Source organism: Equus przewalskii, chromosome 3 (assembly GCF_037783145.1).
Source record: "Equus przewalskii isolate Varuska chromosome 3, EquPr2, whole genome shotgun sequence".
In the NCBI taxonomy this organism is placed as follows: domain Eukaryota; kingdom Metazoa; phylum Chordata; class Mammalia; order Perissodactyla; family Equidae; genus Equus; species Equus przewalskii.
In genome coordinates, this window is record NC_091833.1 from 75,822,503 (window position 1) to 75,849,055 (window position 26,553).

General features: G+C 40.6%; 2 protein-coding genes across 3 annotated transcripts in view; one reads left to right on the forward strand and one right to left on the reverse strand.

Moving 5' to 3' along the window:
- The window catches only part of POLR2B (RNA polymerase II subunit B), a 44,517-nt gene extending 28,677 nt beyond the window's left edge, over nucleotides 1-15,840 (reverse strand). Inside the window, exons 1-8 of the mRNA XM_008528626.2 lie at nucleotides 15,711-15,840; nucleotides 15,107-15,281; nucleotides 10,346-10,418; nucleotides 6,184-6,334; nucleotides 3,344-3,456; nucleotides 3,000-3,219; nucleotides 2,476-2,634; nucleotides 294-458 (exon numbers count right to left, since the gene is read on the reverse strand). Of these exons, the coding sequence (XP_008526848.1) occupies nucleotides 294-458; nucleotides 2,476-2,634; nucleotides 3,000-3,219; nucleotides 3,344-3,456; nucleotides 6,184-6,334; nucleotides 10,346-10,418; nucleotides 15,107-15,125 (900 nt within the window). The 5' untranslated portion in view covers nucleotides 15,126-15,281; nucleotides 15,711-15,840. The remainder of the gene's footprint in view (nucleotides 1-293; nucleotides 459-2,475; nucleotides 2,635-2,999; nucleotides 3,220-3,343; nucleotides 3,457-6,183; nucleotides 6,335-10,345; nucleotides 10,419-15,106; nucleotides 15,282-15,710) is intronic.
- Nucleotides 15,826-26,498, forward strand: NOA1 (nitric oxide associated 1). Of its 2 annotated transcripts, none has more exons than XM_008528627.2 (7): nucleotides 15,826-17,013; nucleotides 18,041-18,205; nucleotides 19,028-19,230; nucleotides 21,583-21,714; nucleotides 22,622-22,738; nucleotides 25,746-25,866; nucleotides 26,176-26,498. In XM_008528627.2, the coding sequence occupies exons 1-7, from the start codon at nucleotides 15,864-15,866 to the stop codon at nucleotides 26,385-26,387; spliced, it is 2,100 nt and encodes a 699-aa protein (XP_008526849.2). In that variant the 5' UTR covers nucleotides 15,826-15,863; the 3' UTR covers nucleotides 26,388-26,498. The 2 variants fall into 2 exon arrangements, 1 of the variants encoding a protein (XP_008526849.2); XR_546221.2 differs by having other exon boundaries at nucleotides 15,864-17,013; nucleotides 22,627-22,738.
- The last annotated feature ends 55 nt before the right edge of the window (nucleotides 26,499-26,553 follow it).

Sequence of the window (26,553 nt, forward strand, 5' to 3'; positions counted from 1 at the left end):
TTTTACTAAATTGCACCAGACTTGTATACTTCTATGATTTTCCTTACTACTGTTTGTTCTCACTGCTATCATTGAACTCTGGCTGCCTCTAGTTTTCACGTCTATTTTACAGAAAATTGTCAGGAAAGAGGCCAAGGCAAAGCTGAAGGATTTCACTACACAATAAATGCCATGGGATTTGCGACAGCTAAATTGCTCTTCAGGGCAGCTCTCTACTATGTTTTAAGATTAGCAACAGTCAGTAACTTGAAACCTCTTGTAAAACATTATGAATACATTTGCTTTCACGTTACCATTTCCATCATCTCTGGATCTTCAAAATCATAAATAATGTGCTCTAAAATATCTCTGTCAGACACAAAACCTAATGCTCTGAACACAATAATGATAGGAACTTCTTGCTTGATATATGGTAGAGTTGCCACAATGCGCTGACCAATAGCACTCTTTTTTGCACCCTAGGAAAAAAAATGAATAGAATATGAATATACAGAATAAGAATTACAGGCATATAAAAATGTTCATGAGAATCATGTTATATATATGTTCACTGTACATATTTCAAAAGAAGCATGCCTCTCATATTCTAAGGCATGTCCTACGGCTACTTTTCAAAACCATTGAAACAGGTTTACTAATTTGATGAAGAGACTGGCATACAGACCCAAGAGAACTTCCACTCTCTACTGCCTGCCAAGATTCTTTCAGAATTACCCAATACTGTATTTAGAAATGATATTTGGCTGCAAAGAATGTGAACACTGACCCCTCACCTTCTGCCCCCACCCAAAAAAAAAATCTCTGGAAGAAAGAAATAGATGAGGGGTAAAAAACAAGACAATATAGATAGACAAATGTGGAAAAAAGCTAAGGACAGAATGAAAAACAAATATTAACTCAGAGCTGGTCTACAATGTATCTCCTTGTTTGAAAAACCTTACAAAATTAACAAACAGCCTTTTTCACACAGTTTTCCAATTTATCTTTCAGTAAATTTCATGTACACACATACAAAAACAAACAAAAGTAACTAGCCTACACTGGCATACAAACACCTGGTTTCTCACTTTTACTCATATTTCTTTTCCTCAATATCAAACTCACTCTATCTTCTCTTAGCCTCATAACCCTACATTATCATGATCCCTCTCACAACATCTGTCATCTTCCTCCTCCTACTTCAGGCCTCCTTCCTTAGAAACCTTATCTCACCTCATGGGTGTTCAGTAATAACATTTTATAAATGACACCCAAATCTTCATCTTGACATTTTTCCTGTACCCTCAGCCCTCATATTTCCAACTGCCATTTGGTTGTTTCTACCTAGATATCAATTATTCCATTCAGTCAATTATTTGTTTCATCATAGATCTTTTTCAGAATAAGCAAAACACTAAAAAAACAATGCTACATCATGCAGCTCCCCAAAATATTTTGTCTAAAAATGAACTCACTAGGTTCTCTCTAAAAATCAATTTTTAGAAGGTCTCTATTTTATGGTATCAGAATAGAAAGCACAGAATCTTAATTGACTCATCCTCATATCAAACCTTCACTAAATCCAAATGATTTTCCTTTCTCTGCCTCTAATTAATTTATTTTGTCCATAGCTGCCATAATAATCTCCCTAATATACTATGTTCACGTCTTTGCCCTCCATAATCCAGGCCAATGCTTGTCAACAAAGAATGTATATCACAATCACCTGGGGATCTTTTCCAAATGCTTGTACTTGGGCTCCATTCAACCTCCTTTTACAAGGAAGAACCATCTTACTTCTTTAAAACATCTATTCTACGTGTATATATATTTAACTTCAAGTGGTTAAAACTCTCTAATCTTCAAGTTCCTCATCTTTACAGCTTCTAAAATGGTGCCCAATGATCCCTGCCTACTACTATTGTTGCCTTGTGTAATTCCCTCCCCTTGAGTACGGGCTGGACATGCTAACTTATATCTAACAAAAGAATACAGCAAAAATGATAGGCTGTTGCTTCCAAGATCAAGTTATAAAAGAGTGTGATTTCCATCTTGCTCAGACACTCTAAGGCTCTTCTGGATTACTGTCTCTGATGAAGCAAGCTGCCACGTTGGTGTATGGACAGGGCCCACTGGCAAAAAAAACGAGAGAGGCTTCCAGCCAACAGCCAGCAAAGAACTGAGACTCTCAGTTCAACACCCACAGTGAACTGAATCTTGCCAACAGCTACGTGAATGAACCTTAGGATGACTGCAGCCTTGTGAGAGACAGCCAGAGAAGCCAGATAAGCCACACCTAGATTCTGGACTCAGAAACTGAGATGATAAATGTTGCTATTGGAATCCTTTGTTACACACCAATACGTAAATTATACAATGCCTACCATATAACACTGATGCTCCAGAAAAGCTTTTTTGACTAAAAATGCAATCTGGTAAATTACAAAACCAGACAAAAAGGAATAAATGCAAACAATACCATATCCCAGTCCATACCTGTCCTCCTCTTGCCAGCATGCTAACCCAAATAGTACTGGTGGGTCGGGAAGAATTCTCCAGACATGACCTACACTCTCCCGTGTAGGCATATTTAGAATCCTTTTTGGCAAACACATACACTGTGTTTGTTGCCATTTTCTCTTGAGCAATCAGAACCTATATTGACAATAAAAAAGTTACAGGCATAAAACCTACAAGTCCTGAAAGTAGAAAGAAGAGTGAAATATGCATCTTAATTTAATCTGATCATATAGGCTCACTGAAATATCAATTGTTGAACTTTACAAACTCCATTTTGCATAAATGTTTCCTAGAAACATGCAAGCTCAAACAACTGACCCAATTTCTAGTGCATATTATATACAGCTAAATAAAGTTTGGGCTTATATAAGTTCAGCTGTCATCCCCTACATAATTCAACGGCCACTTCCAGGTTATTCTGTATAAAAATTTATTTTAATTTCAACTTTCATAATTTAAATATTATCATTTTCTATTTTTTTTTAAATAATGCTCTATACCTTTTCTGATCCATTAATAATGAAGTAGCCACCAGGATCCAGAGGGCATTCGTTTAACTCACAAAGATCACGATCTGTTAAGCCATTCAACAGGCAGTAAGTTGAACGCAACATAATTGGAATTTTTCCTATAAAAGTCTTCTGATGCTGAGTCTGAAGTTGTTCTTCACCTTCTTTAATGACTGTTTTTGTTATATCAACATAAAGTGGAGCAGAATACCTTTGAAAACAAAAGTAGGTCAGGATTAAGTAATAGTAAGGTATTTGCTAAAACTCTCAACTGGTTAAAATTACATTTTCTGAATTGCATTTCAATATCAGCTACTGGAAAAATTCTTTCTTACGTGAGATTTCTTAATCTGGCCTCATTTGGCATCATTGGTGAAGGAGCACCATCTCTTTCCCAATGGGTAGGCTTGGAGAGGTAAATTTGTTCAAACTTCAGCAAATATCTTGGCTGAAAAGAAACCAAAAAATACAAAAAAGTTAAATAATTTTTTTCCATAAAAGTTTTAACAATTCCATTTTAAATGACATTAACATTTTGAGTAGAAGAAGCTCCAGAAACTGGTGAAATTAATCCACTTTACTAATATAAGGACTCTCCAAAGTCAACACCCATATTCCATAGATGTCAAGTTTTATACTTAATTCTTTTCATAAGGTAAAGCCAAAAAGAGACAATATATCACAAGTACCTAAAGGCTATGCACATACCATGTGCTCTGAGTTTATATCAAACAGTTAAAGTGGATTTGTATTAATGATCTATATAGTTTCATTTGCGCTCTCCTTGATTAGGGTCAGAAGTACAAAGTTACCAGAAAACAAAGAAAAGATAAACTCAGACAATTAGAACCATGTTGTAATCTAATCAGCAGAAAATAAGAAAAAATAAACCTAACTCTTCAATTAAAAACAAAAAATCCTAATTATTCTATATATAGGCCTGAGAACCTCCAATCCTGGCTGACTATAGCTCAGCCCACAGCAAAAAAAATAAAATAAAATAAAAAGCTTTCAAGTACATATCTATTTGCTGCCCAACAAAACAAGATCCATGAGAAGCTTCTAGAGATAAAGACATAGTGGATTTCGCTATACACCAAATCTCAGAGAAGATGATGGGACTAAGCAGACCACGAAAGGTAAATTATTGACACCCAAGTTTCCTAAACTGGAGTAGGCAGAAGGCAAAGAGAACTGGTGGTGATAACAAGCCAAAGGGAAGACATCCCTCTACTCCTTACTTCCACCATCACCCTAGTCTAGAACATTATTATCCTAAACAAGGCTATTCCAAGACTTTTATCCACGTCCAGCCTCTTTGCAATCCAAGTAAACACCATTTCCAAAGTAACCTTTCTAAAATAATGCTTTATGAATATTCTTTGACAATCTTTCAATAATTTCCTATGACATCCAAAGCCTGTGACAATCTGGTTTCATCTTATCTCCTACTAACACCTACCAAAAATAGATCAAACCGGGGGCTAGCCCCGTGGCCGAGTGGTTAAGTTTGCGTGCTCTGCTTCAGCAGCCCAGGGTTTCACCAGTTCAGATCCTGGGCACGGACATGGCACCACTCGTCAGGCAATACTGAGGCAGCGTCCCACACAGCACAACCAGAACAACCTTACAACTAGAACATACAACTATGTATTGGGATACTTTTGGGAGATGAAGAAAAAAAAAAGAAGATTGGCAACAGATGTTAGCTCAGGTGCAAATCTTTAAAAAAAATAGATCACACCAGGGCCAGCCCCGTGGCCGAGTGGTTAAGTTTGCAAACTCCAGCTTTGGCAGCCCAGGGTTTCCCCAGTTCAGATCCTGGGCACAGACCTAGCACCACTCACCAAGCCATGCTGAGGCAGCGTCCCATATAGCACAACTAGAAGGACCTACAACTAGCATATACAGCCATGTACTGGGGGGCTTTGGGGGGAAGGAAAAAAAAAAAAGATTGACAACAGATGTCAGCTCAGGTGCCAATCTTTAAAAAAAAAAAAATAGATCAAACCAAAAGTCATATACTGGTTGTTATGGTCCCCATTCCATCCTCAAGTACATCCCCAAGTACATCTCCAAATACACCAAGTATTTTCTTGATGAAATGCCTAAGCATCTTTTCTCTACTAAGACAAGTCCTACCCTGCCCTTAAACGGTCAGCTTAAGTCCCTCCCATCTTTTCCACTAAGCTCTGATACTACAGCTTCAGAGATCTCTTCCTCCAGCAGTACTTACGGTACTGGCACTTTGAATATGCTACGTTATATTGTTCTCTCTCTTGTTTTGCAAAGACCATGAAGAGAAAATGATGTAAGTATAAAAATGGCATTTTATGCCCATCTTTCCAGCACAGTGCCAGAAAAGCCAATTATTTTTGTTCTTAACAGCCAAAGTCTATGCAGCATGTCCAACTAGAATGAAAATAAAAGATCAGCCCTTAGGAGCTTAGCTATAGACAAGAAGTACTGAACTGGCTAGAAATAATGACCTCCCTCTATTTCTGAGACTCTCTCTGCCTCACTTTTTCAGTTTTCTGTCTCTCAACGCCCATCATGCTGCCTCTCTACCTCTCAAAAGCTAGGGACAGTCATTATTTTAGGCTATGTACTTCTTTACAATCACCCATGTAAAACCAGATTATAAAATTATACCCTTGCTATGATTTTAACAACACTAAAGATATGCATATCTGTAAACAAAGACTATAAGGAACTGAGAAAAATTAAAATAGCTGACATGTCTGGGTGATTTTTCCTTTATGATCTCTTATAATAATGTATTTCATGCAACAAATAATCAGGGGAGAAAGTCCTTCAAACACTTTTTCTTTTATGATTCCTTATACTGTGAAAGAAAAAAGTGGGATCTTCTGAAGCAATATGACTATTTCTAGCAGGCTTCTCTTAGTAGTTCACCATAGTTCTGAGTTCCCTCTTCTCAACTATTAAATATCTACTATCTGAATAAGGATTAGGGTTTTGGATTACTTGCAAAAATGTATCTCTCCATTAGTAAGAAACTATCAGGAGCTGACTGAAGATGCTTTAAGTACACTGCTAAAAACACCTACTGACTTTTTTTTTTTTGACCTTTAAGCCAGGTAGGAGAAGGACTGAAATTTCAAATCAATACTCTTCTTTTACTTAGGTTCCTTTATTAGAAAACCCATCTTACCGGTTCTTCAACTTCCCCACTGGCATGCTGAGCTTCAGCTTGCAGGTCTATAGGTGGAGCATCTTCCACAATTCTTTGAACAGACATCTGAATAAACTCATCAAAAGAATCCAGCTGTTGTCTGACCAAGCCTTTCTCGTCAAAATAAGAACTGGAAAATATTTGAGTTCATAATTAGTCACAATTCAGTGATATTTTCTAGCATATTTCCCCATTTTCACTATAATTAAATTCTACAAATAATCATTTAATACGAACCACTACATGCCCACCAGTACACAAGATACTATGAGGTTTCTCTAAAAAAAAAAAGGTGAGACTAGGAACACTTTCTTTGTAGAACTTATTGTTAAGTTCAGCGAAATGAGACTTATACTATGGGTAAAACAATTAAAGCACAACATAAGAAGGATAAGGAAACCCAATTTACAAATGCCCTATATAGATAAATTTCATCTAACCTCTTTGAAATATTTCTTGAAAAAAAACATCAGGAGAGAAAACAAAAGAAAATGCACAGTCAAAAATAAAAATAAGAACTGTAGGGGCCAGCCCAGGGGCGCAGCGGTCAAATGCACATGTTCTCCTCCGGCGGCCCGGGTTTCACCAGTTCAGACCCTGGGTGCGAACATGACACTGCTTGGCAAACACCATGCCGCGGTAGGTGTCCCACATATAAAGCAGAGGAAGATGGGCACGGATGTTAGCTTGGGGCCAGTCTTCCTCAGCAAAAAGAGGAGGATTGGCAGCGGATGTTAGCTCAGGGCTAATCTTCCTCAAAAAAAAAAAAGAACTGTAATTTGAATAAGAGGAAGGATGATGATATCAACAACTAAAATACAGAATGTTTAAGAATTGCAATTTTAGGTTAAAGATTAGTAGTTCTATTTTTGAATGTTAAAGGTGAGAGGAGAGTAAGTTATTCAAGTGAAAATACTCAGTAAATGACTGCTGATAAAAAATGGAGCATGAGGGGCCGGCCCGGTGGTGCAGCGGTTAAGTGCGCACATTCGCTTCAGCAGCCCAGGGTTCGCCAGTTCAGATCCCAGGTGCGGACATGGCACCACTTGACCAGCCATGCTGTGGTAGGCGTCCCACATATAAAATAGAGGAAGATGGGCACGGATGTTAGCTCAGGGCCAGCCTTCCTCAGTAAAAAGAGGAGGACTGACAGCAGTTAGCTCAGGGCTAATCTTCCTCAAAAAAAAAAAAATGGAGCATGAGTGAGAGATCAGAGCTAGTAGTATACATATGGAAATTACATAGTGAAGCCCTAAAGAAGGATGGAGAATCTAAAAGAGCAGACGTACTGTTTACAAGGAACAGACATTGGTTCATGTGAGGGATGGGAAAGGAGATATATAATAAAAATACAAGTAAATGTAAGTGCGAGAGGCACCTCACTCCTCACCACCATCCGGGAACACCTGCATAGCTGGGCTTCAGAGAGACCAAGAGAGCTCTGAGATCTAACACAACCCTAAACACTGGATTAACTCATCACCCCTAAGCAGTAGGAACTGCCCCCCAGCATACCCCCAGGTCTCAACTCCTCCACCTTATGATTCTTGCATCTTATATCTGTGACATTTTCCTAGCTTATATTCCACTCTCCCTAGTAACAACTAACTCCCCCAAGCTCACATCAATCTTCTGAGACAATATGCATAATCTATCACCAGCCTCCCATTTTAGCATCATCAGGTCACCTCACAGGTCACCGACAGGTGTACAGATTGGCTGGCTTTGGGTCAAGGTCCCACCCTGATTCAATCAACCATGACAGTCAATACTAGAAGTTAGGTCCTATGGTAGAAAAGACAGTACACAATCATCCTTGTATAAGGTACAGCCTAAAGAATGGTTGGGGCAATTTCCTTCAGTAGAGACTGTGAGCTAACAGAAAAGAAATTTCTCACAACTACTTGAGTCAGCCATTGATATATAAGAAACATATGGAAGGCACTGTCTATAATAGCAATGATTTTTATGGACAATTTATGATGAAAGATCTTTACAGAACTATGGACAAGTTTCATTCCCCCAGGAAGCTGAAGCACAGTTACTTTCCCCAAAATCATCAGAAGAGTGCTTCATTAAGAATGTCATCATTTAAACGCCTAAACTAAATATTTCCTATTTATGATATCTATTATCATGATTATTTTGCCAGAAGTCATCGTGCTGAAGTCACTCATGATGTTAAGTAATATCACATTCACGTTGCTTGGGAAAGATCACTTGATGTTTAAAAGTGAAAAAACAAAACATCATCTTACAACAGCCTAAGTACCTATAGTCAATTAAATATAAAAATCAAATAATATATTTTGTAATAAATGTTAAATGCAGTGACTGTTCACACTAGAGTATCTTATTCTTGAGCAATCTACCACATATGTTGAAAACAATTCTTTTTCGTCTAAGATGAAAATATTCCTTCTCCCTGGAGACTTCAGAATTTAAGGATGCACCAGAGAACATCTACCTGGTTATTGTTTCCTTGTAAAATGCCTCTTGATGTTTACTACTCAAACATCATAGAAGATACAAATGTCTCAATACAAAGTTTTTATAGCCCATGTTAATAGAAAAAATATACAGTTACATCCCAACAACTCAATACATTTTTAATAAAACAACGTTCAGGGGCCAGCCCAGTTGCGTAGCAGTTAAGTTCGCACGTTCCACTTCTCAGCGGCCCAGGTTTGCTGGTTCGGATCCCGGGTGCAGACATGGCACCGCTTGGCACACGATGCTGTGGTAGGCGTCCCACGTATAAAGTAGAGGAAGATGGGCACAATGTCAGCTCAGGGCCAGGCTTCCTTAGCAAAAAGAGGAGGACTGGCAGTGGTTAGCTCAAGGCTAATCTTCCTCAAAAAAAATAAAATAAAATAAAATTTAAAAAAAAAAAGGGACCGGCTCCATGGCTGAGTGGTTAAGTTCGTGTGTTCCGCTGCGGTGGCCCAGGGTTCGGATCCTGGGCGCGGACATGGCACCACTTGTCAGACCACATTGAGGCGGCGTCCCACATCCCACAACTAGAAGGACCTGCAACTAAGATATACAACTGTGTACGGGGGGGTTGGGGGAGATAAAGCAGGAAAAAAAAAAAAAACAATGTTCAAGAAAGGTTCAGGGGCCGGCCCCATGGCCAAGTGGTTAAGTTCGTGTTCTCCGCTTCAGGCGGCCCAGAGTTTCACTGGTTTGGATCCTGGGCGCAGACATTGCACCACTCGTCAGGCCATGCTCAGGCAGCATCCCACAGAGGATATCCAGAAGGACCCACAACTAAAATATACAACTACATACTGGCGAGACTTGGGCAGAAAAAGCAGAAAAAAAAAAAAAGACTGGCAACAGTTCTTAGCTCAGATGCCAATCTTAAAAAAAAAAGATTCAGTTATACTCTAAACACAACTGGTAGAATGTCAGAAGCATGTGTTCTTTGAAAAGGAAGACAGCGTCAACCAAGAAGATGTGCATCTTAGAGATGGTGGGGCTCAGACAGGCATCACCATGCTACTATACACAAAGCAACTGTCATTTTGGTAAGAGAGCAGAGTTGTAGCATTTTACATCCTAACATAGCAGGATGTTACTTCATTACTTAACAGTTACTTTTCTTATCTATACGTAAGGCTTCTTCCTGAGTTTTATTTTTATTACATTTTAATTACACTTAGAATTAAATGAGAATTTAGGTTGAAATATAACATTGTCACTTTATCCATTTAAAATGAGAAAACCAAGGAATCAAACTAACATCACCAGTAACGGGTAAGGTCTACAGACTAAATAAGATTATTATATTAATATTAATTTTATAATTTTGAGTACTTATGATTATGTAAAAGAATGTTCTTATGTCTGCAACTTACTGTCAAATGTTTCAGGAAAAAAAATAACAGAGAGAAAGAAAATGTAGTATAAGGTTAAAATTCAGGGAATCTCGGCAAAGTGTATACATAAATTCTTTGTATAACTTTTCTATAAGTCTGAAATACTTAAAAAGTTAAATATGTAAACAAATAAAATGAAAAAGCAGCTTTCATGTAGCATATTCATATAGAACATTTAATTTTCAAGTATAGAATAAGCAGGAAATCCCTTTATAGGTTATAGTGCCCTGCAGAGTTTATTCAGTTTGGTATAAAGTTACCTGATTACAATCCAGCAAGCTTCTTGCCACAAATCTGGGGTGATTTCATCATCATCCTCATCATATTGCATATCTGCAAAACACAAAAATATCGTACTCATTTGCAATAAAACGCTACTAGTTAACAACCTCCTCCTATGATTTGAAGAAACAGAAACATACTGGCTCTCTGCTAAACAAAAAACAATCTTTTTACCCCACTTTTCTAAAATTTCAGTCAATTGCATTAACTGAACTGTAATGAAGTAACATGAATAGGTATACACTTATATATACACAGATCTATGTCACATAGGTAGCCTCTCAATATACAAAAAGGCTTCCTTACAAAAGTTCAGTGTAAGTTGTGTGAATCTTAAGTTTTCCATCTTCTCCAGAAAGTCTATGTAATTCTCATTAATAGCTAACTTTGATACCCAGGAGCAAGTTTAGAGTCCTCTGATCAATAAGCTCCTCAGAGACTAGAGTCAGAGATTAGGGTAAGTGTGTAGAGCCAGAAAAGGGTTTCCAATAGCTGGGCAATACCTCAAGGTGGGGTGGTCTATTACAGCAATGCTTCATACAAGTACAGGTATGACAGACTGTATTTTCCAAAGATGGCCACACTCATATCTTCCACTTAACATACTCTTTTGTAACGTGATCTTGACACTTGTACCATCAAGATGTAAGGGTCTATGTTTCCTTCCATTGAATCTGGTTGGGTTTTTGACTCTCCCGTAACTAAGTGAATGCAGCTGAAGCAAGGATACATGATTTCAGAAGCTACCTCAGGAAAGGCAATGCAGTTCCACCTTGTTTGCTGAAACACTTGCTTCTGCAGCCCTGAGTTGCCCTTAAGAAGTCCTACTACTCTGAGGCTAGTATACTGTGAGGAAGCACAAACCACATGGTGAGGCCACTTATAGATGTTCCAGTCAGAAATTCCAGTCCTTGAGTCCTCGTAGAGTAGGTGCCAGACACGTGAGTCAACACCCCAGATCATCCAGGCCCCAGCTGTCAACACCAAGCCTTTTAGTCCTCCCAAATGAATCACTGATATCATGGAGCAGACAAGTCATTCCGACCAAGTTCTGTCCAAATTCCTGATCCGCTGAATCCATGAACAAAATTAAACTAATTTTTAAGTGGCCAAATTTTGGGGGAGTTATACAGCAACAATAATCTGAACAGGGTATTTGAAAAAATAAGTGTGCACTGGTCCTCTAATATTAGTCTCATCTTCTTATGTAAAAGAGTAAGTGTGCTGTATTTTTATTCATTTTTATATTCTGACCTATATATATGGTCTGCAAAACTTAAGAGCTTTGGATTCAAAATTTGATATATATCCAAAATAAATTATTGAATAAATGCTTCTTGAATGGACTGCAATTACTGATCCCTACACATGGGGGAAAAGTAAGAAAGACAAAAGTACCTAAAATAGCTCAGAGATTTCTAGCATTCTAACAGACTGGAAATTAATATCACAGACACACAGGAGAAGCAAGTAAGAAGGTGGGAAAAGGAGAGGAGATGATAAGGTCAGCTTTGAATATTCTTGTAGATCATTTATCCCTTTAAATACCTGCAGTAGGAAACTGGATATAAATATGAAACTCAGATAAGGGGTCTAAAGTACAAAAAGTGGGAATTATTAACAAGTGGTTGGTAGAATACAGTTTACACAGAGAAGGAAGACTGAAGGCAGGAGACAGGCAACACTGCTATTAAGAGTCATGGAAGGAAAATGAATCTATGAAGAAGACTTATTTATTCATTCATCCATTCATCAAATATTTACTGAATGTGAGTGTTTACTATATCACAGGCATTGGTGATGAGATGCATTGGAGATCAACAATATAAAAGATGGCTGCATCCTCAGGGAGATCATCACCTACTGGGGAGATACAGACAAGACGAAGTCAATTACAAGCAAGAACAAAGTGATATGGACGGTCCTAAACAGGATCAGAGGAGGTTAGGGAAGACTTTCCAAAAGCTGAGCTGAGCAGAGACCTCACATACGACTAAACCAGAGTAAACCAGGCAAAAAGGAGGAGGTGAGGGGGAGGCAGTGAGGACTCCACAATGAAAGCTATTCAAGGAATGAAAGAAGGCCAATGTAGCTGAGGCACAGAGTGTGAAGTTGCAGTGGTAAAAGAGTTTGGTCTTTACCAATAGAGCTTTGAGGAACCATTCTAAGGTTTTAGCAAGGGTGTGGCCAGATCAGATTTTCATTTCTGAACAATCACAATGGCCAGTGTGGAGAGTATATTGGAGAAGCAAGAAAACTGGAAATACACAAACCAGTTAAAAGTCTGAAGTAGTCTAGGCAAGAGATGGTGGTGTCCTGAACTAGAATTGCGCAGAGGAGATAGAGAAGTGATCAGATTAGATATATTAAGGAGACAGAACCCTCAGGGCTTGGTGACTCATAAGACACAGGAGCGGAAAGAGAGGAATCAAGAATGATGCCCAGGCTTCTGGCTTCAACAATAGAAGAGGGTGATACCATTCACAGAGAGGGAGAACACAGGAGGAAGCAGCTTTGGGAGGGTGATGAATAAAAGAAAATAGAGAGCTCAGCTTGGGCAGTGACAAGTTTGAGGGGCCTAGGAGATAGTGAAGTTATCCAGTGGCAGTTAGATATGCAAGAAATCTGAACTGGAAATATATATTCAGAAGTCATCCACATATAGATGAGAATGGATGAAATCATCCAGGGATAATGTGAACAGCAGAAGAGAGTGACAAGATAAGTAAGAAGAATTAAGTGAGAGTGATGTAGCAGAAAGAAGTGAGTTTTCAGGAGGAAGTCATCAACAATGTTGAGTATCACAGGGTTTGAATAAGGTTTTTAAAATGACCATCGTATTTATCAATTGAGAGATCACTAATATTCTTATTAAGATCTGTTTTAATGTAGTGGCATGAGCCTAATCAGACTGCAATGCGTTGAGGAGAACCTGAAAGACAGGAATTGGCAAAAACGAGGAGCCTATTCTTTTTAAAAGCTTGGCTGTGACTGGAAGGAGAAAAGCAAAATATGGGAAGAAAACTAAAATAAAGAGTTTAACTTGTTTTCTTGAGGGCAAGAGAGATCTACTATTTCACATAGAAAGAAGCCAGCTGAAAAGGGGTGTCTGAGAACTGATACGGGCACATATTTAATAAAGATATCAAAGGACACAGGTAGGAATGGAATACAGACTCAACGATGGAGCAGACTTGATAAACGGGATAACTTTAACCCTTGTTCCACAGGATTATCATATTGCTAATGAGAATATAAATTAGTCAATCACTATGTTGGTCACTTGGCACCATCTAGCAAATTGTTAAACTTGTATATTATTTGACCTTACAATTCTACATCTTTATCCTACATACTTGTATTAGACAAAATGACATGTACAAGATTATTCATTAAACAGTTTGAACCAGAAAAAAGACTGGAAATAACCCAAGTATCAATCAATAAGACACTACTTAAGTCATAGTATATCCATACAAACTAGGTAGCTGTGGGGAAAAAAAATTAGGGTGCTATGTACTATACGAAAATCTCCTAGATATATATATATAGATCTATATAAAACAAAAATAAAAGTGCAGAAAAGTGTGAATATTACTTTTTGTCTGTAAAAAGGGGGAAAATAGAATTCCATTTATATTTCCTTGAATACACACAAAGCACCCTGGAGAGAGAAGAATCTAAGTAGTTACCTACTGTGAAGGGGGCTCACACTGGACAGATGGTGGACAAGAACAAGACCTTATACTTTAACATTTTTATATTTTCCAGCTTGTGAGCCATAAGAATATTATATCATATTACCTACTCAAAAAACTATGCTAAAAAAACTTTTTGAATTTTTTTCCTGAGATAGAAGTTAAGAAAAGAGGATGTAATGATGCTAATAAATTTCTAGACTCAAGATATAAACGAGATAGAGCACTTTAAACAGTAGAGTTGAAGCTTTTGCTTCTATTTTCCCCATGAAGCAGCTGAGGAAATACGGGAAAATGTGAGGGGTGGCCACAGGATTGGGAGCTAGAAGAACATGAGGTGTGAAATAGCAGCTGTGGAGAACGGAAGAGGAAGGTTTAAAATACATAATGAAAACACACTAGACAGGACTAAAAATTCTACACGTGAAAAGAAAAAAAAAAAGATACATTGGTCCTAGAATATATACCACCTGAGAACTGTGTCATCTTGTGGGAAAAGGGAATTTAAGCGTCATCTTTTAAGACAACTGACTTAGCCATACGACAGCATGAAGGCCAGACTAGACCGACCTCTCCCCCCGCCACACACACACTATATTCTTTGTCTCCAGTGTATTTGCAGAGCTCAGCACAATTCCCGGCACAAGCTGACGCTCCAAAATTCAAATATTCAATAAATCCACTAGGTCTAGCCTACAAGGACATCAAGAAAGGAGCCCTCTGCTTCAGACAAAGCCAAAACAATGGAATTTGTCTTACGGTTCTGCACGTTATTTCAATACGGGGAGGCGGTATCCGATTTATCCAGCTGAAAGGGGAGACGACAAGCGTCACCCTGGCCCGGTACATTAAGGCTACGTTCCCTGCACCCTCCACCTCTCGCCATCGCGGCTTCGCTCCCGGCCTGGGGGACGTGGGGAACACGACTGGGGACACTCGAGCGGCGGGCTGGGAAAGAGGCCGCAAATCCTCAAGTCGTCCAGCTCCCCACGTTTCCCTACTCAGAAGGGTCGCAGCGGAGTGATCTGAGTGGGCACCTACCCTCGTCCGCGTCATACATATTGGCAAACGGTTCCCGAGCTCCTAACTCTTGAAGTCACAAAGAGAAAGCCGCTGAGCAGCCACCACTTCTCCGAGCGTTAGACGAAGTGATTTCCGTCTCCGGCGTTCCCAGAATACTCTGCGTCTCACGCCAAAGGCAATATAAGATCTGCGCCTGCGCAAATGGTAAGCTAAAGGTTAGAACTGCGCACGCGCAAATTGTAGGCGGACTCCTCTTGTGGCTCTTATGGTCAGAGGGCCCGATTCAGCCGGTGAAAGTTTTTGTTTTCTAATGTTGTTGCACAAATAATGACACCTAAAAAAAAGCCAAGAAGATATATTAATCTTAATTGTGGCCATGAGTCTGCGGCATTCGATGCTCTTATTTTTTGCATTTCTAAACACCAAAAAACACGAAGCTTTTAAAAATGTGATTTATTATGGGCAGGTTGTGCCAGCGGTGGCGCACTGAAGAAGCCTAAAAGGGAACAAACCCTGACTCACTAGCCTTTCCTGCCCATTCAGCTAAGTCTAGGCCCGCGGTGCCTTTGTATTAGCTTGAAGCGGGTTCCCAAGCCTCACAGCGTTCATCGCGGTAACTCACGGGATTAGACCCGGGAGGAGGAGACGAAGTGCAGCGGCTGACAAATGACAGCTCTCAGGTAGTCGGGGCTTTCCCTCGGTTTTAACGCACACCTCTGGCCCCATTGCGCGTGCGCGCACGTGGCTCCGCCCCTTTGCCGGGGCCGTGTTCTCCATGCTGCCAGCACGCCTAACTGGTAGGCTTCTCTGCGGCTTCCTGCGGGGATCCGCTCTCAGGGTAGCGCGCCATGGCCTCCGGGAGCCTCTCCTCGAGAGGAGGCGCACGACCCCCTTCTCCTCCCAGCACCCATCGGGCCTGGGACGTGGGCTCCCTCGTGGCCCGATGGCGACTGGGGGTTACGAAGGAAGGGCTGACATGGAGGAGCGTTTTCTGTTCCCCGAGTACGTCCCGGAGCCGGAGCCCGAACCGACCCCCGAAGAGCAGCTGCGGGCGCTGCAGCAGCGGCAGGAGGAGGAAGAGAGACAGCAGCAGCAGCGGCGGGAGGAGCGGCGGCAGCAGAAGCTACGGGCCAGGCGCCGGGAGCATCCGGTCGTGGGGCACCCGGACCCGACGGTGCCGCCCAGCGGCCTGAACTGCTCGGGCTGCGGGGCGGAGCTGCACTGCCAGGACCCCGGCATGCCCGGCTACCTGCCCAGCGAGAAGTTCCTGAGCGCGGCGGCGCAGGCCGACGGCGGGCTGGCGAGGACCGTGTGCCAGCGCTGCTGGCTGCTGGTGCACCACCGGCGCGCCCTGCGCCTGCAGGTGAGCCGCGAGCAGTACCTGGAGCTGGTGAGCGCCGCGCTGCGGCGGCCCGGGCCCGCCCTGGTGCTCTACATGGTGGACCTGCTCGATCTGCCCGACGCCTTGCTGCCCGACCTGCCTGCGCTGGTGGGCCCCAAGCAGCTGATCGTGCTGGGGAACAAGGTGGACCTGCTGCCCCAGGACGCTCCCGGCTACCGGCAGAGGCTCCGGGAGCGGCTGTGGGACGACTGTGCACGTGCGGGGCTCCTGCCGCTCCCTGGCCACCGAGGGCCACAGCACCCCGGCGGGGACGGGCCACGGGACGAGGAGGAGAATTCGAATCCTTCAGCCAGGTCCCGCACGGTGCTCAGGGACGTGCGGCTCATCAGCGCCAAGACTGGCTTTGGCGTGGAAGAGTTGATCTCCGCGCTTCAGCGCTCCTGGCGCTACCGCGGCGACGTCTACCTGGTTGGCGCCACCAACGCTGGCAAGTCCACTCTCTTCAACACGCTCCTGGAGTCCGATTACTGCATCGCCAAGGGCGCTGAGGCTATCGACAAAGCCACCATTTCCCCTTGGCCTGGTGAGCCATACGAGGCATTCCCCTTCGTTGTCTAAGAAGTTGGAAGTCTGGAGTCTTCCCTTTAAAAATTGTCTCCCTACTTTGGTCACACCTCTTTTCTGTGTCAGCTTAGTACTTAGAAATTCAGTATATGTTGTAGTAATTTTCTAATAGAAATATTTATGGGGCACTTCTATGTTCCAGTCACTGTTCTGGGCACTGTAGATGAACCAGCGAACAAAGCAGAGTTCCTGCTCTCTTGGAGGTTTCCCTTGTAGCTTTACTTCTTTGCATGTTTCTCACAAAAGTCCTTCCTTTACTTTGTAAACCTCCTTCCATCCCTCAGTCTAACTCTTCATATCTTGAGTTTCTTCATGAGATCAGTATACTATACGCATTTAACATTTGAATAATTCACTAATGCAATAGGATGTGTAGCTTCGTTAGGAAGAAATATCAACTTTGTGGCTTTACGAAACTTCTGTAATTGCAAAATGGGTTCTTCTATGACCCTGTGAAACTTCTGTAATTGCAGAATGGGTTCTGCTATGACCCTGTTTGTATTTAACAGTTGGCAAAACTGCCTCACTTGTTCTTTTGAAATCAGTGTTTAACTTTGTTTGATAAGCTGATCTTCTCTGTCCTGGACTTTGGATGAATTATACACAGAGGTGCTTTTATACTGGATGGTAGGATGGAAAGAAATCAAGCCTGCAGATTTAAATCCTGGGATTTAATCCAGGGATTCAAATCCTGGTTGAGCCTTTGAGCCAGTCTCTGAGCCAATTTCCTCATCTGTAAAGTAAGAATAATTTTGTAGACCACAACTAGAAGGACCGGCACCTAAGATATACAACTGTGTACAGGGGGGGTTTGGGGAGATAAAGCAGAAAAAAAGAATAATTTTGTAGAATGTTGTCATGAAGGTTAAGCGAAATAAATCACAGTCCCCAAGACAGTGTACCTCCTCAAAAATGTTAGTTTTCCTCTTCTTATTCCCTTTCTTGTACGATGTTTATAAAAAAGTATTTATTCTTTGGTATTTCAGGTACTACATTAAACCTTCTGAAGTTTCCTATTTGCAACCCAACTCCTTACAGAATGTTTAAAAGGCAAAAAAGACTGAAAAAAGATGCAGCTGTAGCTGAAGAAGATCTTAGTCAGCAAGAACAAAATCAACTTAATCTCTTAAAAAAGCATGGCTATGTAGTAGGTAAGCATCTTCTATAGGAGTCATGCTAAAATTTTTTGTTGAGCAACCTGAAATACAGCTGTCTGGGGCTAGCCGGTTTTTGTGGGGAGAGAATATTTTCCTCATTCTGCAACATAGAGGACCTTTAGAGGCAAGGCTACTGTTTGGGAACCCAGGGTTTGTTGTGCTGAGAAAATTGAGATGGTAGATACTTGGAGAAATCCAGGAAAGGAAACATGCAATAACCACCCACCCAGCCATTGTCACCAGTAGAAGCATTTTTCACTAAGATACAGCCCCCTCCCTACAGACTAGTACGGGTTGTTGACTTCACACAGCAGCTTTAAATTACAGTCATGCATCACTTAACCATGGGGATAGGTTCTGAGAAATGCATCATCAGGCCATTTTGTCATTGTGCAAACGTAGAGTGTACTTACACAAACCTAGACGGTGTAGCCCATTACACACCTAGGCTATAGTATGATACTAATCTCGTGTGAGACCACTGTCGTATATGTGGTCTGTCATTGACCACACATGAGTGTAGGTTGTCACCCTTTCCTTGGTATCTCTTTTCAACCTTCCATTTACTAAAAACAGTTTGATTTCTAACCCTTCCTCCCACCGCCACCCAGTGTAAACAGCCAGCCACTCACTTGATCATTGCAAGAGTCTGGCTCCCACTGCCTGTGGAAAAAAAGCAAAGGTATCATTTTGTAGTCTCACTTCCATACACTATAGTTAGTCCTAGTAACTTGTTTGAGGCAAACATAAGAATTACCTGTCTGGAGTCAAAAGCTTTAAAAGAGTGACTAATAACTTCAGTATATCTTGTTCTAGGAAGAGTTGGAAGAACATTCTCGTATTCAGAAGAACAGAAGGATGAAGCTGCCTTCGAGTTTGATGCTGATTCACTTGCCTTTGACATGGGAAATGAACCTGTTGTTGCAGATAAACCCACCAAACGAGTACAGTTGACCCCAGAAGATGTGAAAGATGCCCACTGGTTTCATGACACCCCTGGAATTACAAAAGAAAATTGTGTATGTATTTGATAGCTTAAACATTTACTTTCAGTTACACGAGTACTGTCGTAATTGACAGAACACAGGAAAGGAGGTATCCTTTCATTTTAGACTCAGTTCTGATTCATTCATAGAAGCAGTTCAGGGACGAATCTATATGCCATCAAGTTCTGTGTTCCATTTGGTAGGGTTCACTCGTGACAACCTATTTATATCCTTGAGGTTGTTACCTTAGTTAGGGAGACGTTTACAGAATCCTAGATTTTGAGGTTGGAAGAAATCATAAATATGACCGTAGTCCAGCCACTTATTCCATGCTTGAATTCCCTCTATACCGTATCCATGAAGAGGGCATCCAGCTTAAACTGAGTAAGGAGTGACTTACCATCAGGTGAGCAGTGTCACCTTACCTCCCAAGGTAACCCATTCAGTCTTTGACCTGCTGTTTGTGTTGAGCAGTCTCCCTGTCACTTGTACCCATTGTTCCTCAAAGCTGTGTGGAACGAATTTAATGCCTGTTTGCCTTGCCAGACTTTGAAACGTTTTAAAGTGTGGTGTCCTATCTCTTCCTCACTCTGCTCTTTCCTTCTCTTTCATGAGTTCATCCAACAAACATTGAGCACTTACTGTGCTGACGTCATCCAGATTACTTGTCTCCATTGCCCACAGCTGTTCTCTGAGAGAGGCTATTCATCAGTCTAGGCCTCTTTACATAATGTTTTCTAATTTGTTTTTTTCTTAAAACATGACACTAAGAACTAAATTTCTTGCATCTGTGCCCTAATGTGAGCATAATTTAGAATACGATTAACTCTACCCGTCCTGCCCTTATACATCTTCTTAATCCAATTGCAGGATCTCCTGGGCAACTTTAATTTTATCCTGTTAAATTCAGCCTATATCCTACATACTCATTAAATCTCATAACTTTTTATTCATTTGCAGTTTTTTTTTTTAAGATTGGCACCTGGGCTAACAACTGTTGGCAATATTTTTTTTCTCCTGCTTTATCTCACCAAACCCCCCCTGTACACAGTTGTATATCTTAGCTGCACGTCCTTCTAGTTGTGGGATGTGGGACGCCGCCTCAACGTGGCCTGACGAGTGGTGCCATGTCCGCGCCCAGGATCTGAACCCTGGGCCGCCGCAGCGGAGCGCGCGAACTTAACCACTCAGCCACGGAGCCGGCCCCCATTTGCAGTTTTGATCACCATCCAAGTCATTGATTGACTCAAGTGTCCCTCCAGGATAGAGCCTTACAACACATCCACTAGTCAGCTTTTGAATCTGGTTCCTGACCAGTCTCTAATTTGCTTAGTTATCTCTGTAAAACAACACTGGTTTCTTAGTTACTTTTCCTTCCTTTGCCTCATCAGGATCATTTACAGTTTCATTGTCAGAATTGTATTCTCTTTGGTATCCCATGTCATAGAATCATAGATCGTTTAACTTCTATTGCCCTCCTGGAATAAGTGCTTGTGTCCCATCTTTTCTTCCTTAGCAATCCATAACTTTAGAGTAACTGTGCTGCTTTCTAATGCTACTCTATCACTTTAACTTCAACTCCTTCTGCTTGCAGTCCCCTTCTTATTTATTTTCTTGTCAGCCTCTCTAGGTGTCACTTATTTTTTATTTCCTTGTTACTTTCTTAAGTTCACAAAAGTTTTTTATCCTTTTTTTTACCTTCTCTGGTCTTTTTCTTTTTAAATCAGATTTCAATTCCTTAAATCTAACTAGAATTTTGTACTTTCTGACTTCCTCTTCTCTTTTCTCTCGTCTGTTTAGGAACTCTTCATCCTTATAAGCCAGAGGAAAGCCATAACTTTCTCTCATTTTTTGCTGAGTATTCGGTGGAAATAAGGAAACTGAAGAGCAGAATTTAGAAAGGGGTTCTTGCAGCTCTTTACCCGCTCCTAGAGTAGGGTGACCATTTTGCCTTTAATGCACGAATACTTGCCACTAGGACATAAGGTAGCACATTGCCTTACCTTTAGCCGAAAGCTATTGCTTCCTAGAAGCCTTGATGGAGAGAACATATTTTCTATCTTGGGATTGAATCATCAGTGTTTTCAGTTCACACCGATTTTGACATTCCCAGGCTGCTGCTGACATAAGAAAGTCTCATAGTCCTATAAAGTTATTTTGCCATTACTCAAGATTAAGTTATGAAAAAAGAGTAGGGCTGTCCGTAAACTGATTCATTTAGACAGAAAGAATGTGTAAATTTTATGTGCAGCAAATTCTGACGTACTTTGTTTTATTGTGCAGTCTGAAATATTTTTTCAGCACTTTTTATCTTACAGGTAAATTACAATATAGCATATCTTCAATAAAAGTAATTCTCTAAAATATCTGCCCTTTGCTTCACAGATTTTAAATCTTCTAACAGAAAAAGAAGTAAATATTGTTTTGCCAACACATTCCATTGTGCCGAGAACTTTTGTGCTTAAACCAGGAATGGTTCTATTTTTGGGTGCTATAGGCCGCATAGATTTTCTGCAGGTAAGGAAAGTCTGTACCATTAAAAAATGACATAGTATTGGGATTTACTTTAAGAAAGCAGATATATGAACAAGACTGGCAAAATATTGATGTTTGAAAATGTCCATAATAAAAACTTGGGAAAAAGAAATAGGAAAAAAGAAAGTAGATCTTCAGGAGGATGTTGAGTGCCCCAGACAGGTTGGCATTTAAGAAATTTAAGAAGAAAAGATAACTGTCCCTATCCTGTGGTATTGTTTCACATGGAAATCATAGGTCACACCTTTAGGTACAGGGTTAATATGCATTAAATAGATTCCACACTTCTTTATATCCCATGATATGTGTACTTTTTTTATATGTACGTTTTTTTTTAATTAGCATCATTCTGGGGATTTTAGAGTATCTAGAATTGCTTCTCGTTTTGCCAAAGTGAGGGAAAAAAAGGAAAATAAAGCATGGATGTGTCCAACAACACTGAATGCAACTTACAGGCCATTGCTATAGCATATTTCTCGGGTTTTGTATTCATAATTTGTTGGGAATTTAGCCTTGCATTCTTAAAACCCTTACATATTTCATTAAAGCCCACAGAATTTTAATATTTTAAACCTGACTTTCCCCAGGGAAAGTTAAAGCAGACATTATTTCCTTTTATTTTTAATAATAGAAGTAGTGTTACTTTTTTGAATAGTATCAACAAACCTATAGAAGGAATCATAGTTTTACATAAACTGTTAAAGACTCTGCTTCCCCCATATTGTACCCTTTTTCTTTTTGGCATTAATATAGTTTGATTACAGCTGCCATACCAGTACTTATAAAGTGAGCCTGATTTTTTTTTTCGTAATTGATTGTACCTTGTAATGTGCTGGTTTTGCAAGTTTTTGATTGTATAAAATAACAACTTCTCTCTTCCTTTGTTGAGGGAAGTCAGTCAGCTTGGTTTACAGTTGTGGCTTCTAACTTCCTTCCCGTGCACGTTACTTCTTTGGACAAGGCGGATACCGTGTATCACAAGCATGCGGGTCATACATTACTCAAGGTGAGGCAACACTCTTAGATGATTGCTAGTTAGGTTATCATACACCGTGATAGTCCCACAGTCCTGCCTTTGTTAGACAGAACCATCTTTGTTATACCGTCAGCTAGCTCGCCCCTCACTTTCTTCGCCTTGAAGATTTTGGCTATAAAGTGAAGTGGACTCTGTAAGAAAAGGAATGTTGGTTTGGACTGATCCTAGGATAGCTGCAGAGCTGTGTTTTCTCTAGGCTACACTGTCCAATTTGGTAGCTACATGTGGTTATTTAAATTTAAACAAATTAGTTAAAATTAAATAAAATTTAAAATTTAGTTCTTCAGTTGCAGTAGCCACATTTCAAGTGCCCAACAGACGCATCATTGCAGAAAGTTGTATTGGATAATGCTGAGTGAAGAGAAGTTACAGATTGTCTCACAACTGGGAGATGGTGCTGGCATCTAGTAGGTGGAGCCAGGGATGATGCTAAACATCCTGCAGTGCCCAGACAGCCCCTCACAACAAAGAATTATCTTGTCCAAAATGTTAGTAGGGCCAAGGTTGAGAAGCCCTGGTCTGGGTGGAAAAGCTCTCCTCTTAGGTTCTTAATCCGAGACACATACTGATTATCCCACCTCTTCTCTGCTTCTCTATCTGCTCCTTCCTTTGGCCTGTATGTATGTTAAAATTTCTCTCATCCTTAAAAAACAAAACAAAAGTCAGTGTCCTGCTCATTTCTTCTCTTTCCAATAAACCTTGCTCCTGCTCCTCATGCCCCATCCTCTGCAGTCCTGTTTGGCCCTTGCTGTACCACTGAAATTGTTCTTACTAAGTTCACCAAAAGCTGAGTGGGGACTGTTCAGCCCTTTAACTAGACACGCCATACACACTGTTGGCTAGTGTGTATTGTACAATGGCTAAGATCACTGGAGCCAGATTGCCTGGGTTCAAATGCCTGCTCCACTCCACCACCTAACAAAGCTGTGTGACTAGGCAAGTTTCCTTTACCGCCGTGTGTTGTACCCACCTCACAAGGTTGCGAAGAGGATTAAGTTTAGGGGCTCTAAGTGTTGTAAGTGCGGTGTCATTATTTGTGATGATGATGATGATGGGACACATCTGTTGCAAAAATACAGAGGTGATTTAGCATTAGTGCTCATGCAAATGAAAATAAGTCAAAATGCAAAATATACACCCTCCCTTCAAACAGGATCAAAACAAACCTGAGTTGAGAAGTAAATACTTCCCCTCTCTGAATTTCCTAAGAAAGCCAGACTGAAATTAAAACCACTGAAATAACTGCCCTAAAGTTAATATTCCAAAGACCTGCAGGATTTGTAGGGTGAGTGAGCACATAAAGGCAGTCAGCAAGGTACGATCTATTGATTTTTCCCCACTAAAAGACTTGAGTTGTTCTATTACATTTGTTCACTTTTTAGGTAAATAATAATACCAAGTTGAAATACAGCTTGAGACTTGCAGGAAAGAAAACTTCCTTAGTTTGTATAACATGGCTGTCATAAAAATGAACTCTGTGTCACTCTACCCCCATGCATCTGTGTAGTTTTCAGAAGGGACATGATTGATACTTTCCAAAGCAACAGTCCTAGTCTTCTCTCCCAGTGTGACTCAGATGGTTCTTGGGCTGCTCTGGGATTCATTCTTGCTTCCTGGTTTCCTGACCTTCCCAGTTAGTCAGTCCTGCCTCCTAATTATCTCTGAATCCAGCCTTGTAGTTCAGGCTGTAATCTGCTTCCATTAGGCTGTTTTTGAGATCCTTAAGTATTTTTCCCAACATCCCATTTTTACTGCCCTCCTCCCACCCCTACCCCGAATATACCTCCACAGCCACAAGAGCAGTGGTTCTCACCCAGGGTTGACCTCTGCCCCCAGGGGACATTTCGCAATGCCTGGAGGCATTTTTGGTTTTCACAACTTGATGGATGCCAAAGTAGAGGCCAGGGATTCTACTAAAAATACCATAATGCACAGAACAGCCTACCCCCAACAAAGACTTATTCAGCCCAAAATGTCAGTAGTGCTGAGGTTGAGAAGCCCTGCACTAGAGAGATCTTTCCAAAATACAAAGTAGGTCACAAGTATCCTTTTTTTATTCTTATCTGTGTTCTCTTTCCTGCTTGTAATTACTTGGTTGTTCCACATTACTGAGAGAAGTCTAAACTGATAGCCTCTCACTGATACACACGTAACATACTCTGGACAGTTAAACTACAGTTCCCTGAACTCATTAGCCCTCTGCCAGCTTTTTGTGTCTGTGCATGATGCTAACCCAGAATAGCATCCACTGAGTAACTTTGACCTGTTTCTCACAATACTGCTCAGATATTGCTTCTTCATTAATGTTTTCCTTGACCGACTTCTTCCTCCACAACCATAGTACTTAGTAATAGCTGCCTTTCATCACATTTCTTACCTTGTTATTTGTTTACCTGTTATTTCCACCTTCTGATCTCCTGGGGCCAGGGACCATATTGTAACTTCTATCTTTGTGTCCCTAGTGCTAAACACGAGATTAATTAATAAATTATTTTCCAGTTATTTCCAATTCCTAGAATATCTATAAACATAGAAGTTGAATCTTACCTATCATACATGTACCCTTGACTTGTAATAAGGTAGAGATTAATCTTTGTGGCCAGCCAGACCTCAAGAAACAAGGTGTTTGGAAGGATGTTGCCCTACTTGTCCCACATTACTCTGTGTGAAGCTTTATGGAGGGCTATAAAAACAGTGTAAACAAATAAAGCAAGATTGTGCTCTCAGGAGGCTACCTCCAGGTGCATGTCCACATGGGGCCCTTGGCACTGGGATCTGTAGGCTTCATCTCATCACAGAGCGCCTGTGCTTTTGCATTTGACCTAGAAGTGATTCAGAGTTTTTTCAAGAGCTGAATGTTTAAAAGGATTTTATTCTTGATCCCTGTACAGAATTATCTTATCAGTGCTTTACTTAATATTAGTTATGGGGAATTTAATTTGAATTTCCAAACTTCTTCATTTTGTCTCAATGGAAGGTCCCAATGGGTGGAGAAGAGCGAATGGCAGGATTTCCTCCTCTTGTTGGTGAAGACATTACATTAGAAGAAGGACTTGGGGAATCTGAAGCAGTGGCTGACATCAAGTTTTCCTCTGCAGGTAATTTTACACCGGGCACTTTTTAAAAGGTGAATAAAGTAGCCTTATGACGTATAGTATGTTTTTATAGAAATGTGCCTTACCTGACATAAGCTGAGAATTTTAAGAAATACATACTAGTTTATTCATAAATGCAACCTACTCTGAAAATAAATTTGTACCTTTTCACAAATGCACTGTAATGCTTTTTAAAAAAATTAAGTGAAAGAGACTATAGCCTCTGTTGCTCCTCCATTTTGAGCTTTGGTTTGGTATTTGTAATAAGATGGTTGCTAATGCCATTTTGTGTTCTGTCGCCTGCCTGCATAGGTTGGGTTGCAGTTACGCCACATTTTAAGGACAGACTGCGTCTCCGAGGCTATACGCCTCAAGGAACAGTTCTGACGGTCCGGACCCCTCTCTTGCCACATATCGTTAACATCAAAGGAGAGCGCCTCAAGAGAAGTGTGGCCTATAAAACCAAGAAGCCGCCTTCCCTGGTGTACAATCTGCAGAAGAAGAAAAAACAGATAAATATATGAAGCTGACCTTGTTCACATTGCATATTAACTCTATTAAACATAACTACATACATTGAATTGTATTAAATATGGCTATAATAAAACCCCCTTGCTCCCACCTTTTTTTAACTACTCAGGACTGTGCTGATTTGTAATGTTTTGAATTTGTAAATAGAAGTTATTTTTT

What these genes read in the sequence shown, in the direction of transcription:
- NOA1 (XM_008528627.2), top strand. Translation starts at nt 15,864, where the DNA reads ATGCTGCCAGCACGCCTAACTGGTAGGCTTCTCTGCGGCTTCCTGCGG. An exon ending in AAAGCATGGCTATGTAGTAG is followed by an intron (nt 18,206 to 19,027) that starts GTAAGCATCTTC and finishes ATCTTGTTCTAG; the next exon opens with GAAGAGTTGGAAGAACATTC. An exon ending in GCCGCATAGATTTTCTGCAG is followed by an intron (nt 21,715 to 22,621) that starts GTAAGGAAAGTC and finishes TCCTTTGTTGAG; the next exon opens with GGAAGTCAGTCAGCTTGGTT.